Raw genomic sequence first — 14,962 nt, forward strand, 5'->3', positions numbered from 1 at the left:
TTGCAGTTTGGCCTGTATCTTCAGTGCATACTTTGCCTCATCACCAGAGTGAACAGATCCAAATAATTGCATCCCTTCTTGTAGGCCACATGTTGCATGCCTCTGACCACCTCCAGTCAGAGGAGACAGCCAACATCCTTCCCGTGCTGAGAGACCTGAGACAAGAAACTGCTATGGTCTCAACAGGACTGGCTGGTAACAGGAGGACAATTTCTCCCACATTCCAGCCACGTTCATCCTAACACTTTATGTGCAGTTTGCCTTAGCCACTATGAGAGTATGCTGTTAGCTTATTTTATTTGCTGTCCATTTTCCAGCAAGGTCGCAACTCAGCACCTACCCTGCTTTTGATTATTTAATCAATCATTTCATCATAGAGTCAATCAGAGTGGTCAAACATGAAGTTTCATGGATCCTCCTCCATGCTTTTTTTTGTTTGTTTGCTTTTCCTGTTTTGTTTTATGTTTTCAGAGATGAGTTAACCTTCTACTCTTTGTCAGGACCTGTTCCAATCTCCATATTTTTTTTAGATAGTGAATAACAAATAAAATCCATCTGCTCTTTCAGCACCCTGAAATGAACCCCATTTGTCTCCATGGATTTGAAGTACTTCTCTAACTACTAATTTCCTAAACAATTCCCTAACCTGTCAATATGTTACTGTTGGTTGCCTCTGTCCTTTCTCAGACTGAGTTGGTACAGATGGAAGGCTGTCAGTAGGCTTTGCCAGTGAAATATGACCAAAAAAAAAAAAGTTTCAATTGCTTCAGTCTATTCCATGCAGTCAGCCATTAGGTTTTCTTCCCAATTCATCAACTGTTCATTCTTGCTGGACTTCCATCTGTTGCTGCTATACTTCTCTTCTTCTTACTTTCTGAGTCCCTCACTAGTTTTAGCTCTAAATTGATTTTGATGTAAATGCTCGAACAGCACCTCAGTACTCTTTTGCTTACGGCTTTTATTTATTTATTTTATTTTATTTTATTTTATTTTATTTTGTTTTGTTTTGTTTTGTTTTGTTTATTTTACTTATTTTTCTGTTTAGTTCATTAAGGAGCTCCTTGCTTTTCCAAGAGGATCTTCTGCTGAAATACCTGGTCTTCCTCTATGATGGTATGAGTCTGTTCTTAAGTTCTCAGTAAATTTTCCTGAAAATATTTTCCATCCCCCTGGATGCTTTTCCCTATCATGTCTCCAAGAACATTCAACATAGCAATTCCCTAAATAAACTGTAGTATGTTCTGAAATGCAGAGTCTATTGTTTGTCTTCCCAGCCTACCTCTGGATCCTGAGCTCAGTCACATCTCATGGTTTCTGCAGCTAAATCTCGTATCTATGAGCACACTCACCATCAGTTTCTCTGTCTTTGTGAGGACTGGTCAATACAGATATGCCCTTGGTAGACTACTTTTTGTGGAAGTTATCATCAACACAGTCCAGAAACTCCCTGGACTGCTTGCATAGTACTGTGGTGGCTTTCTAGCTAGTGATTGCAGACTATTCATGTAGAAACCCTCCACAAGAGTGTAGACCTATTACTGAGACACTTCTACAAGTTATTTATAGAAAGACTTATCCACTCGGTCAGACAGCCAGCAGCGATCTCTCCTGCCCTCCAAGTCATCAGCATTACTTTCTCTTTGACCTACATCCAAAGTCTCCTGTCTGTGCAGTCAAGGACTCCCTTTATGCAAAGCTCAAGTTCCTCTCCTCTTCTTCCATACCTATTCTTCCTAATTAAGCTGTACCTATCCATGACCATCCTACAATTATGTGTACTATCTTATCTGTGCACTATCCCACCAAGCCTATGTGTTTCCAGTCTCTTCACAGCCATATTACTTTGTATAAATTTTCATTTCTCCTTATGTGTCACAGCACAAGCATTTGAGGTAAGCCTTTGAATTCCCCCTTATAACCAGAAATGTGAATGTTGTCCCCATAGCCTTTTCTCAATCACACATCCTCTGTTTCCTAACTTTAGGCGTAGGAATCCTGTGACAAGCTGGGTTTAAAGGATTCCTCACCAAGTTACCAAGTCTGTTGGTCAAGATGACCATCCTTCTCCTAGTCTGGTAGATACCATCTGTTCTCAGCAGTCCCTCTTCATTGGATAAAGTACCACAATCAAAGAAACCAGCATGTTGCTGGAGATGCCAGCTACATAGTCAGACTTTGGTTTGATGCGTGTATCTGCTCTAACTTCAACTTTTCCCTTTGAATTAAAAGTTTAATGAGAACATTCCCTAGGTCCCTGTTGTCCTCAACTAAATGCTCTTCTCTATTAATGTTTACTTATCTGTCATTTGATCTTATGTTTTTGTAAAAGACATTCCTGATAGCAAGGGTTTTTCCAAAACTAATAAATTCTGAATAAATTCAAAACTAATAAATTTCCAAAACTAAATAAATTCTTAGGTTGTTTGCATATGTACAGGGTTCAAGGAGGAAAGGATTCAATTTGTAAAAGAAAATTAAGTCAGGGATTGCTTGAGAAGTCACATATGAGTGCATGGGATGGGCTTTACCCAAACATGTTGGATGATATTGTTGCAAGGCTTCTCTCTATTTTCTCTGAAAAGCTGTGGAGATCAGGGGAAGTACACAATGACTGGAGAAAGGCATATCTTACACCCACCCCCAAAAAGGGAAAGAAAGACAGTCTGGGAAATTACAGGTTGAATAGTCTGCATTGCTTCAATCCCAAGGAAAATCATAGTGCAAATTCTCTTGGAAGCCATTTATGAGATTAAAGAGAAGAAGGTGAGGGTGAGTTAGAATAGATTTAGCAAAGGTGTATTGTGCCTGACCAACCTGACTGCCTTCTTCAATAAATGACAATGTGTCTTGTTAATGGTTCACACTCTATCTTGATGCTATTTGCAGTTGGAGTTTCTCAAGGGCTTATCACGGGATGTGTCTTATTAACTGTTTTTGTCAATGACCTGGAGGAGAAGGAGTGCACAGCCTTCATATTTTCAGATGACATGAAACTAGGGGGTGCAGCTGATGAATTGAGCTGCCATATGGATAGACTGAGATAGGCTGGAGAAATGAACTGACAGGAACCTCATGAAATTTAGCAAGGAAAAATACAAAGTCCTGCACTTATGATGGGCTTAATTCACTGCCCCTGTTCAAGATGGGGAACAGCTCTGCTGGAAGAGAGCTAAGGTCCCACTGAACAGAAATCTGAAGGTGGTCTGAGTACTACACTATGGCAGCAGTGAAGGCCAACAGTATCCTGGGCTGTATCAGTAGCAGTGTAGCCAGCAGAGCAAGGGAAGTAATTATTCCACCTTTATTTGACACCCATTAGACTATATCTGGAATGGCACATACAGTTTTGCACTCCACGTTACAGGAAAGATGTTAAAAATCTTCAACAAGTCTTAGAGAGTGCCACCAAGGTTGTTAGGGTTGGAGCACATGCCTTTTGAGGAGAAGCTGAGAGAACAAAATTTGTTCGGCCTGAACAAGAGACAGCTTTTGAAGCATACCTAACCTTGTAAATTCTACAGAGAGGTTGTCAAGACTCTTTAAGATTACTGAGGGCAGATTGAGATCATAGACTCAAATTAAAGCAGAGGAGGTTCTGACTGGATATAGGGGAGAAAAAATAGCTATGGAAGTAATTAAGCTGAAAGAGGTTGTGCACCCACCCTTGGATGTTTTCGAGATGAGACTGGATAAAGCCTTGAGTGACTTGGTCTGAGAGCACATCTAACCCTACTTTGAACGGATGGTTGGACTATAAACATCCTGAGATGCCTTCCAGCCTGGGTGATGCTGTGATTCCGTAGACTTACTAAAATTGATGTGCATAGCACTCCTATGCAGCACTTGCCTGAACATTTCCCAACAGTCAAAAGTTAAGGATTCTTCCAAGAATACACTCCACCATTTTTCAGTAAACAAGGCATTATTTTTTTGTTTTCAGTAAGCTGACTACACAAAGACAACAACATGATGTTGAGATAAAAATAATTTTTACATCTGTTGCTTAATTTGTCCTCCAGGAAAGTTATCTAGGCCTTCCTAGATTGGCCTTCTTATCTGTTGGACTTATAGCTGTGAAGAGGTGATAATAGTTTCAGTTTATGTTAGAAAATTAGAAGGCAATTTAGGAGAACTGGAAATTCCTATTTCAGATAGTTTTTGTTGGTTAACAAAGAAAACCAGTGTTGTAGGCTAGATAATAAAAACACTTGATTAGAAGCCTGCAAGTCATACATGCTGAGCCACTGCAGTTTCTACTAATTTCAGTGGAGTTGGAGCTGCTGCCTAGCTCTGAAAATAAAGCAAAAATTTCCAATTTGTTGTTTGCACATGTGAATATTTATTATGGAGTTCTTTGGTATTTCACACACCAAGGCAAATGAGATTAGAAGGTATTTAGAATCTCTTGAATTTACATAATTTTTGTTTATCACCTATCATATGAATTCAGCTGGTGGGAAATAGACACACAAGGAGATTTAGGCACATGGACAAAATGTTGCAAGTCTAGAGATTCTTATCCATAAGTTATACCTATTGGCAAGAAATTCTTGACGGGAATATTGTCTTGTAATATTCCTTTGTCCTTTGAAATATTTTTGTAAAAGGTACCTGATAATAATTCTTATTTGCTGTTAAAATATCTTTTCAATTTTATGAGTTTCCATAAGGTATTTTAAACTATTTAATTTTACAAATAAAAGTACTTGGTTTGCAATTTGTTCAGTCTGTGTTGGAACTCTTTTGAACACTGACTGTCAGTAATTTGATGGGTTATAGGAAACAAGTAGATGTCTTAGCCAGACTTGAAGATTATTATTATTATTTTTTTAATATGCATGGTTTGCAATGTGGCCTAATGATACTTTTCAATTCTCCCTAATTCTGAAATGCTAAATTCTTAAGCTAACCTTAATGATTGGTATCATTTAAATTATTGCAACATCTTTGAAGGCTTTTAGTCCTCTGAAACTGTGCTGAATTGTATATGTGCAAGTTAATCTTCCTCTAGTTATAGACATGAATATTAATTGTACCAGAAACAGCAGAAATTGTCTCACTGTAAAGGTTCATGTTTGTTTTCTTTCAACTGAATTTAAATTTTATCAGACAAAACAGATTCTGAGGCAATAGAAACTGTTCATATTCTCATGCCTTGCTTTGAGTGCCTGATTTTTATTTGTTTTTGATTTGCCAGTGGTGCTATTAAATACTACTTTGCCTTTGTTTATTTTATTTATGTTCAAACAGAGGAGGAATATAATTGAATCCAACCAGTGAAGTTTTTCAGCAAGGTGGTCTTTGCTGAAGAGTTTCTTCTATCTAACATTGAGCAGTATAATTGACAAGTCATCACTGAAAAATCCATGTTCAAATTCAGCCTTCAAGCAAAAGAGGCATAACTGGGAATTACAAATTCACGATTTACATTCAAATTCACAATTTATATTTGAATTTCAAGTTCAAATATACCAGGCTGAGATCAGTCCTTTAGCTCTGCTCATCCTTCAGGGCATTGTGAATGAGGTGCCAAAGGCATTACGTGCTCTACATGAAACATTGCACTGAATCTGCCTGCCTGCCAACCATAGGACATAGACATCAGTCCAAGACTTTTTACACTGCACTTGTTACCGTAGCCTGGGGAATCCTAATACATGAAATTACAAGTGTAGCTGGTCATTTCTTAAAAGCTGCTGCAGTTTAAATCACTATTTCTTAAGTGAACATTTTAGAAGCCAGAATAGGCCATGTAAATTGCATTCCCAAATGTTTCAGCTTGTGACTGGGTGCCTGCTGAGCAATGGAAATCACATTTTCACAAGTGAAATGCATGGGGAGAATTAGGGAGTGCTCAATGTGCAGCTGGTAGGTAGCCCATAGGGACCTAAAGCAAGAAGGAGCAACCAATCCTCCTTATTAAATTATTCCTACTCTGCACTCCCAAGGCTGAGTCATCTCTTTCTCACAGAAAAGTCATCAAATTTGTGCAGCTATAACAGTGACTGAAAATCTTGCTCCATAGGCCGTGCTTACAAATCTCCCTAGTATCTGATGCAGTGCTAGAACTCAAACCCTAACCTCCCACTTCCAATGATACACTGGATAAGCATATCATTTCTTTTATATTACTGTTTTTTAACCAACACCCTGATGGCTGTTTTAAGGGAGTGTCTCTCAGTTTCTTTTCTTGACATTGTTCTGCTTTGTTTAAATATTTCTGAAAGCAGATGAAATAGCTTCTGTAACATGCCATAGTCACTGGTGGATATGTCCTGCTCTGTGGTATATGAGATGTAGATTTAAGATCAAGCACCATGTTAAACTGAACAGGGGTTTGAACTCAAAAGGTGGCACAAGTGCTCACCCATGTCCTCTCCCCTTCTTTGACCCAGGTTTAGGTTTAGGAAGGATCTGGAAGTGCAAAGAATTTTCTCAGACTGTAGTCAAAGAGGAAGGCGAGTATCAAAGGAGGCTCAGGCAAGAGTTTAGACATTAGCTAAGAGGTCTTGACAACATGGCTGCTCCAGGAATGAGGTGGGTGTGTCTGTGCTGGTAGTGTTGTTTTTGCCATGGTGAGATTAGGAGACGCTTAATCTGTGTTTGCAGTACAAATTACAGTGTGACAGCCATCTGATCATCTGAAATTTCCTTTGCGTTTTCTTATAGTGATAATCTGAAATTTTTATCCCATATATAAAAAAATAGTATATTTTTAGTCAGCAACTCTGATCAGTCATTGAGATTTATATATTAAAATTTCACTCAGGAAGTCCTAATGAAATTAAAAGTAGGTAGTTTTTGGTAAAAGGTAGTACTGTAAATGATCTAAAATTCCATGACCAGAAAATTTGCAGACAAAATTTTCATTAAATTACATACTGTCTTCATTAATTCTTGGATGTACAAGATGAAAATTTGTGAGTGAGAATACCTGGTGTTGTGAGCAGAGGGAAGTGTTTAATTGACATTATTAGTGAATGCATGAAGATTCTCCCTCAGCTTAAGACCATCTTTGTTTAAAGTTGTACTGTAGGAAGAGAGTTGGTTTCTGATGTGAAGTTGAAGCTTTAATCAGACACACTCATACAAATAAGACTTTGGCCCAATGAGTCCTTCCTGAGTTCATGGCTTATTCTTTATGGAGGTGTGCTGCTTGCAGAAGAAAAATGAAAAATGTGAGAAGCATATTGGAACATTATGACATTCCAGGTAGAAACAAGTACAAAATGAGCTATGTAAGTTGAAGGAAAAAAAAAAAAAAAAAAAAAAAAAAAAAAAAAAAAGGAGAAAAAGCAAAACATGAAAAAGAAATCAAAATGTAGTTTTAAATGTAGTTTTAAACATTTTTGTGTCCTGAATGTAAGGGTTTGGTTGAATCAGTCTCAAATGTTCCACCACATGGTAATGCCAGGAAAAACATTATTTATTTATTTATTCATTTTATTTGGGAAACTGGGAATCATGCTTTTGTAATCACACATACAACCAGGGAGCATTAAGCAGGAAGTCACATGCTAGCAGTCCTCTGAGGTTTGACAAATCAAATTGGAGGGGAATGGTCCAGGGGAATGAAAAGCTCATACTACCAAGATAAAGCTGTGAATATCTCCCCCTTGATGGTATTCACACAGGAATCAAGGGAAATGTGTAGAGGGCATGGTGGAAATCTTTGACATGCTGCTGGCTACTGCTGCTCGGTTTCGCATGATGAACCTTCAAGGGGAGGAATTTGTGTGCCTTAAGTCCATCATCCTGCTCAATTCTGGTAAGTGGTGTGCTTTGCTGTCACTCAGGTAATTGTCATTGCTTCTGCATGCAGTTTGAGTGCTGCTTGCTGTCTCTGGTGATGTTTTCATTTTGAGGCAGCAGCAACTGAAAGTGCTATCAAGACATATGGGCAGAACCACCAGGTAGGGATGAAAGAGAGCAAATCTGGTCAGTGGTGTGGATTGGACCCAGCAAATTAACATGACCAGAGGTTGATACACTGCATGCAGCTGGCTTGGAGGACAATTGGAGCACTGTGTTGAACTAGGAATTGGTAGGTCTTGTTAAAGTCCTGATTACAAGGCACTGAGGTAGCTGGAGCCACACTGCAGGCATCCAAAGGCAATACTTAGTTATAAACCAGGGCCTATGCTTTCCTTTTTATTTATTTATTTATTTTTTTTGACAATGGCAAAATGAAGAGAAAGAATGGCAACGATGTAAATGAGATTATCATGATTGTTTATGTTAAAATACAACCACCTAATACTGGTGCCAGCAATTTATACTTCCTTTATATTTGATGAAATTATTTTTAGGCTGTAAATCTCATTCTAAATAAACTTAGAATAAATAAATAAATAAACAACTAGACAACAAGCCTAGCTATAGATAAAAATATCTGAAGTTATCTGATGAATTCTTCATCACATCATTGAAATAAGTAAATAAAAGTTGAAGAGTGTTGCAGAAAGTTTCTGTTGCACAACATTCTTCTTTTTATTATCATTATCATTTTTTTTCTGGAGAAAAATCTCCAGACAATTCATTTTAGATGCAGAAATGAAACCCACAACATCCTTATAACAATGATAGAGGTCTAAAATAATAATGTGGGCACCAAAGGCAAAATTTTAGATTCAGTTCCCTGCTAAGTTGTTATCTAATGACTAAAAATGCCAAAGTTTTCCAGCCCTGAGGATTTACTTGTTCTCCACTTTTCCTGCTGTGTTTAAAGTTGTAGACAGTATCAGCCTCCAGACAAAGCACATGTGGAGAGCTGTGTGTCTCTTTTATCCTGTAGTCTAGCAGACCACTTGCTCAAGTTGCATGAAATGCAAAATCAATTAATTCTTATCAAAAGCTGATTCTAATCACACCAGACTTTGTCATACCATTCAGGCACTTAGTCTTTTATGGAAACAACCCGATCTAAATAAAATAAATAATAAAGCAGAACTATTTACTTATATAACCATATACATGTATAAAATAGTCCAATTAAGTTCTATGAGATATTAATATAGTTCAGATTTTATTGTGATTGCCACTAATTACCAAAAAGTGACATCTGAGGCAAGCACCTGACATATTAGATGAATGAAGAGCTATTGTTTTTATCTTGGATGCCAAGGTGGGATAATTGTAATTAAATACATTTTGAGATTTTTTTTTTCCTTTTGTTGTCCTGATAATTGTAGGAGACTATTTACTAAAGTTAAATGCTCTTCCAGAAAGGCAATGCTGCTCCAGATTTTTAGCTAATATAAGCAAATGTGATTATCTTCTTAAATAAATCTAGTTCTGAATTAGAATTAGAAAATACATAGAATTGGAAATTTGAATGAAATGTGTTAGAGGTACAAGTTTTGAATGTGAAGTCCTCGAGTTATAATGTTGAGTTTTTGCCCCACTTCTGTATTTAATATGGATCCAGAAAAATAATTTTGTTATTTAGACATAGCCCTGTCAGGCATATCCTTTGTAAGCACATCTCTTTTCCATTAATGGTGCTTTCTGTTTCAAGATTTCTCTAAGAAAAAATTGTAAAAGGACCTGCAGCCAGTACATCCAGTAATAGTAAGAGGCAGACTTCCTTCTTCCCATAAGAGAGATGGGCCCACTAGGCGAGGCTAGGAGCTATGGATCTTCACTCCTTCAAGGTTCAGGACCACACAACAGGTTTGAAATAATGGTGTTTATACGGTAGAAGGTCAGAGTTGATCTGATGTTCTGGTGAATGATCTGATTTAGAGTGTTTTTATTTATTTGTATGTTTATTTATTACATTAAATGAAATTTTATATTTGCTCAGAAGGCTGGCATTTTTACAAGAGCTTTGGTGATGATGGCTCAGAAGGAATAGCTCAGGCTAAGCTGTTACAGGTTCATGATGAAAACAATTTATACCATTGTTACGTGGATCATCATGTGCTACTCTGGTTTGCATACTGCACTCATTGTAGTATTTCTGAGTACACTGTAAACTGAATGTATACGTAAATACGGCCACAGAATGTATGTCCGTATTGATTTTCACTGACTTTATGCATAAGGGTAATTTTCTATTTCTGTTTTTACATTCCTTTAATCAAAGTATTTTATAACTGTCAGAGGAGTTAACTACAGGATGGTCGGAATGTGGACACAAGCTTCTGAATGTCAGATCCCTTTTAGGAAGCTAGGCTGCATTACAGAGGCAGAGGAATAGGATAATTTGGGGTATGTGTAATATCTGTTTAAGTGTTGTTTGGCATAGATATTCTGAAATGACTTCTGTAGATGCTTTACTTCGTGAAATATAGCCAGCTTCCCTGAAGCAAAGTGCTGGACACACATGAAATGTTATGTGCTTATGTGCTCCGAAGCACACATGGTATGTGATCTACGAGGAGAGGCTGAGAGAGCTGGGTATATTCGGCCTGGAAAAGGGAAGGGTGAGGGACAGCTGTCCTCAGATAGCTTATGAGCAGGTTACAGAAAAAACAGGGAAAGACTTTTCTCGGAGGTGAGTAGAAAAAAATTCCTTCCAGTGAGACAGCTTAAGCACTGGAACAAGATGGCCAGAAAGATGATAGGATCTCCATCCTCGGAGATACCAAAACTCAACTGAGCACCCTCTGGGCAGGTTGATCTGACCCTGAAGTTACACCTATTTGAGGAGAACAAAACCTCCATTCTAGCCTACACTTTCTCAAAGGTTAAACATATATATATACTCAAATCTTTTACTAAAGAAACAGCAGATACACACAAAATGATCTCTTCATCTCTGCTATTTATATTATATACACATATGATTAAATCAGCTGATCTTAAAAGGTTAAAAAAAAATCCAAAACTGAATTGCACTAATTATGCTACACTTCATATTTAAAAGCATTTTCTATTTGCATTCTAAAAGTCCATGTGGAGTTTATTCCCCAAGTGTACACAAACATTTTGTTGTTAAATCCTTGGATATGTTAGTCTTTCCACATGAGGCAGGGCTGTTTGCTTTTGCTGGACATTTATTATTATTATTATTTTTTTTTTACAGCATCTTTCAAGGCTGTTTAATATCTTTCTACTGCTTTTCCATGTGGTCTTAACATTTTTATTTTTTTATTTTTATTTTTATTTTCCCTCAGTGTGTGTGGAAAAGATGGAAGGTTTTGTTTATAAAGCAAAATATACATTTATGCTGCTTCCAAATTTTTCCTGAGATATCAAGGAGACAGCATGTCTGTAACAACAAGGACATCACTGTCTCCAGCTAAATAACAAAACCAAAGGTGCCCCTCTAAAGCTGCAGCAATGTCTTTTGACTAAAAAGCAAAACTGGATCTTTGAAAACCACGTTCAGCTCAATAACAGAATGCCGTTTCTTACGAACATTCATGTTCTAAGAAACATGAAAGGGCAACAAAATGCCAGATGTTTTACTTTTGAGTAATCATCTCTTCATTTTGGAGACACAGATTTTGGTCACATCTTCCTTAGCAGCTGATTTACTTAGTTTTCTGATAAGTCCACAGAGATGGTAAGATTTTGCTGATTTTATGTATCCTGTAAAATTCCCTGATGCATCATTCCTGTGACTGTTATTCTTTTGATTTTCCCTTCTCATGTAGAATTGTGCTTTTAATTGATTTCTTTATTTTGGTGGTGGAGAATTACATGAGTGCATTGTACAGAGCTGAACTTGCTCTTTGCTCAGCCTGACTTGCTACAGATACAGACCGATGGGGCTTGATAGAAGGGAAAAAGACCCTTGGTTTGTTTTGTGAGAATGAACACAATGTAAATATGTTTTAAACCAGGATTTATTGTGATAGAAAATATTTAGAGGACATTCTCCTCTACAGCAATGCCTATATCAGTGTATATAGCAATACTTGTATATAGCAAAACTTTACCATGATATACCAACGACTGGCACAGTAGCACTGCAGTCCCTGAGGAAATCTGTGTACATAGTTTTTTGTTTGGGCACAGCCTTGTAGGCTTTGCTTTTTCACAGGGCAGTGCAGTCTCTAGTCTCTCTCCTATGATGTTTTTCAATAATGACATATAGCTGGAAAACCAACCGGTAGCTATTCAATTCTGCTCTCGGCTTTCTGTGTGCTTCAGAGCTTGGAAAGACCTTTGAGACTGTTAAATTTCACTTTGCTAAGACAATTTTTCTGCACTCTTGTTTCAAAACTCTGCTTGTGAGTGTGTGTCTATGATGGATATCTGGTATTTCTTTTGGGGAAATTTCTGGTCATTGGCCTGAGGCAGGAGCAGTCATTTGGGGTAGAAAGCAAAACCAATTGTCATTTTTCTTGGCAGTTATTGATGGGCATTTACCTGAAGTCTCTTCATTTTGGGGGGAGTGTTTTTTGTTTATTTTTGATTTATACTTTTTAATAGCTTCTGGAGTCATCCAGCTGAGAAAAACCCCAAGAGCTGTTTCTTTACAGTGAATTCATCTCAGTAAAAATAACAATCATTCAAAGCTTTGTGAGAAAAGAGGCCATTGTACTATCTGTCTATATCAAATTCGAAGCAATAGTCACTACCAAAATAAAGAGCTCTGACTATTGGTTTGCAGAAGCTGTGCTGTATTTCTGTTGCCCTTTTGTTTTGTTTCTGATTTTGAACAGCCTCTCTCTCACATATACACATACTCACAAATTTATGTTTCATTTTAGAGCAAAAGACCAAAGTTGTAAAACCTACTTACAGGTTACAGTATTTCTAGGTACTGGGTCCTTGACATACCAGGATGATATGAGGATGTGAGACACATCACAAAGATGGTTAAAAAAAATAAAATAAATAAAAAAAAGTAATCTCAGTTCCCTGACTGCTCTGACACATGAATAAATATGCTTATCTTCAAATCTGATGGCATAATGCCCAGCTGCAAACAGTACAAACAAGCTGGAGTACATGTGTTACTGCGTGTGTGTGTTTTAGTGCATTTTTTTTTATTATTATTATTTTTTAATATCCCTAACTGGATTGCATATTTTGCTATATATGATGCTTTAAAGAAAAACTAAACGAATAGCAATTCCATGAACCATTTTTTTTTCTTTCCAGGGACCAAAACCAACCAAACAAATAAACCCCCCACAAATTACTTCTTGGCTATGTAAGTTGATGCAGAAAGCATAAAACACAGGATTTGTCAAGTACTTTATGGAGACAGGTCAATGAAGACAGGTCATGATCAAGCCTGTTTGATTGTATCAGCATACATACTTCTTAAGCTGTTTCTCACTCAAGGATGGATTATACTAATACAAACTATCTAGAGTTGGAAGATCAATCCAGAAAATTTAAAAAGTAGTTCTGAAGGCAACAGCTGCCATTTGGTAGCATAGTGTTACTGTGACATGCTTCACATTTGTTGTGTGTTTTCCTCCAGAATGAAGTCCAGGTAAAAAAGTGTAGAATAGTATGGAACTTCCAAGGGAGAAATCTGATGTGTTTCATGTACCCAAGAAGCTGCTACTCACGGAAAATAGCTTTTTCTAGGTGTAGAGAGGCTTGCTGGAGGGGGATGGTTTGATCTCTGGAAAAAATTTCCTCCTGGTCCAAATCTTTCATGTAGTTCAATTTCAAGAAGCCATGAAAGATGGTTATATTGAAACGGGTTTCAATATAGCCAACCTAGTTGGTTGAGAGGGTCTTCTTGAGGCCAGTGCTAGTTTTATTTACATGTGTTGTAACATATTATTCAGTCCTAGATTGCCTAGCAAGTTACCAGAACCCAAACATTAAACAGCAGAGAAAATGGGAAAAACTGCTGACAGCCTGGGCTGGGTCAATCAGTACGGCAGAGTTCTCAAGTAGCAACAGCATCTCCTTCTTTTGGAGCTGCGTGATCAAGAGAGGCGAGCAGCCTGAGGTCAGGTCTACCTCCAGGATATGGGTGACCCCTGCCACCCCTTGTTTCTGCTCTGTCCACAGTGACCAAATCCAGGCTTCAGGGTGGGATGAAAGTTGTCTCATGGCCAAGACTGTGTTCTTCATGTTTCTGTGAGCTGTTTAGTTTCCTTATTCTCTTCCTTAAATGAATGGATTAATTCGGTGTACAGCCCCCTAGATAATGCCTCTATTGCCCAGCAGCCCTTTCTGGGAGATTTATTTTTTACCCTGTGCTTCTCTAAGCCACTCTTTCCTGTTTCCTGACTGTCACCACATCCTTCCCAACTGTCAGGAGATGACAAGTTTATATGCAGAGGTGCCTTCCAAAGTAGCTCCTTCTCACAGGCAGCTCCTATGGTTTAATAGAGCTGAAGAGGGCAGCCACAAGGTCTGACTCTATCAAAGTAATTTTTGCCTGTGGTTTGTTTGTTTTCTTTCTCCTCCCTACTCCAGGTGTGTACACTTTTCTTTCCAGCACCTTGAAATCCCTGGAAGAGAGAGACTATATCCACCGTGTTCTGGACAAAATCACAGATACTCTGATACATTTAATGGCTAAGTCAGGTCTTTCCCTGCAGCAGCAGCACCGGCGCCTGGCTCAGCTTCTCCTCATCCTCTCTCACATCAGGCATATGAGGTGAGAGCAAGCACAAGGTTAGGTGCAGGGAGGTTTCACAAATGCACAGGTGTGCTTGGAGTTGTGCTTTTATTCATGGAGTGAAAACTGTGTGCATTATATAAAAGATAGATCATTGTCCTCTTTCCATAAGTATATATGGAGCTTGTGCACGAAACAGTATGCTGGATTATGGTGTGAAAGGGGTAAACATTTTCCCAATTTGTTTCTTCTTCTTCTTCTTTTTTTTTTTTTTTTTTTTTTTTTTCCTTTTCCTTCACTTCTAGCTTTGACAGTGCCACTGTCTGCTTTTAACACTATGTGCCTTGTTATTCCGTTTGAAAGGTATCAAGCAGATGAAAAACAATGTAACAGCAGCCTAGTTTTACAAATTCTGGTCTCCTTTAAGATAAGATTTAATAAAACTCTTGCTTTTGTATAGCCACCTCTCACAAG

At 37.8% G+C, this 14,962-nt stretch overlaps 1 protein-coding gene across 2 annotated transcripts in view; it reads left to right on the forward strand.

The window, feature by feature from the left end:
- The window catches only part of ESR1 (estrogen receptor 1), a 113,359-nt gene that overhangs the window by 91,999 nt on the left and 6,398 nt on the right, over positions 1–14,962 (forward strand). For both annotated transcript variants that reach the window (XM_082757221.1, XM_082757220.1), the window contains exons 6-7: positions 7,635–7,768; positions 14,344–14,527. In XM_082757221.1, coding sequence (XP_082613347.1) covers positions 7,635–7,768; positions 14,344–14,527 — 318 coding nt within the window. The remainder of the gene's footprint in view (positions 1–7,634; positions 7,769–14,343; positions 14,528–14,962) is intronic.

The sequence above is a fragment of the Aythya marila genome (genome assembly GCF_965140915.1).
Source record: "Aythya marila genome assembly, chromosome: 3".
In the NCBI taxonomy this organism is placed as follows: Eukaryota; Metazoa; Chordata; class Aves; order Anseriformes; family Anatidae; genus Aythya; species Aythya marila.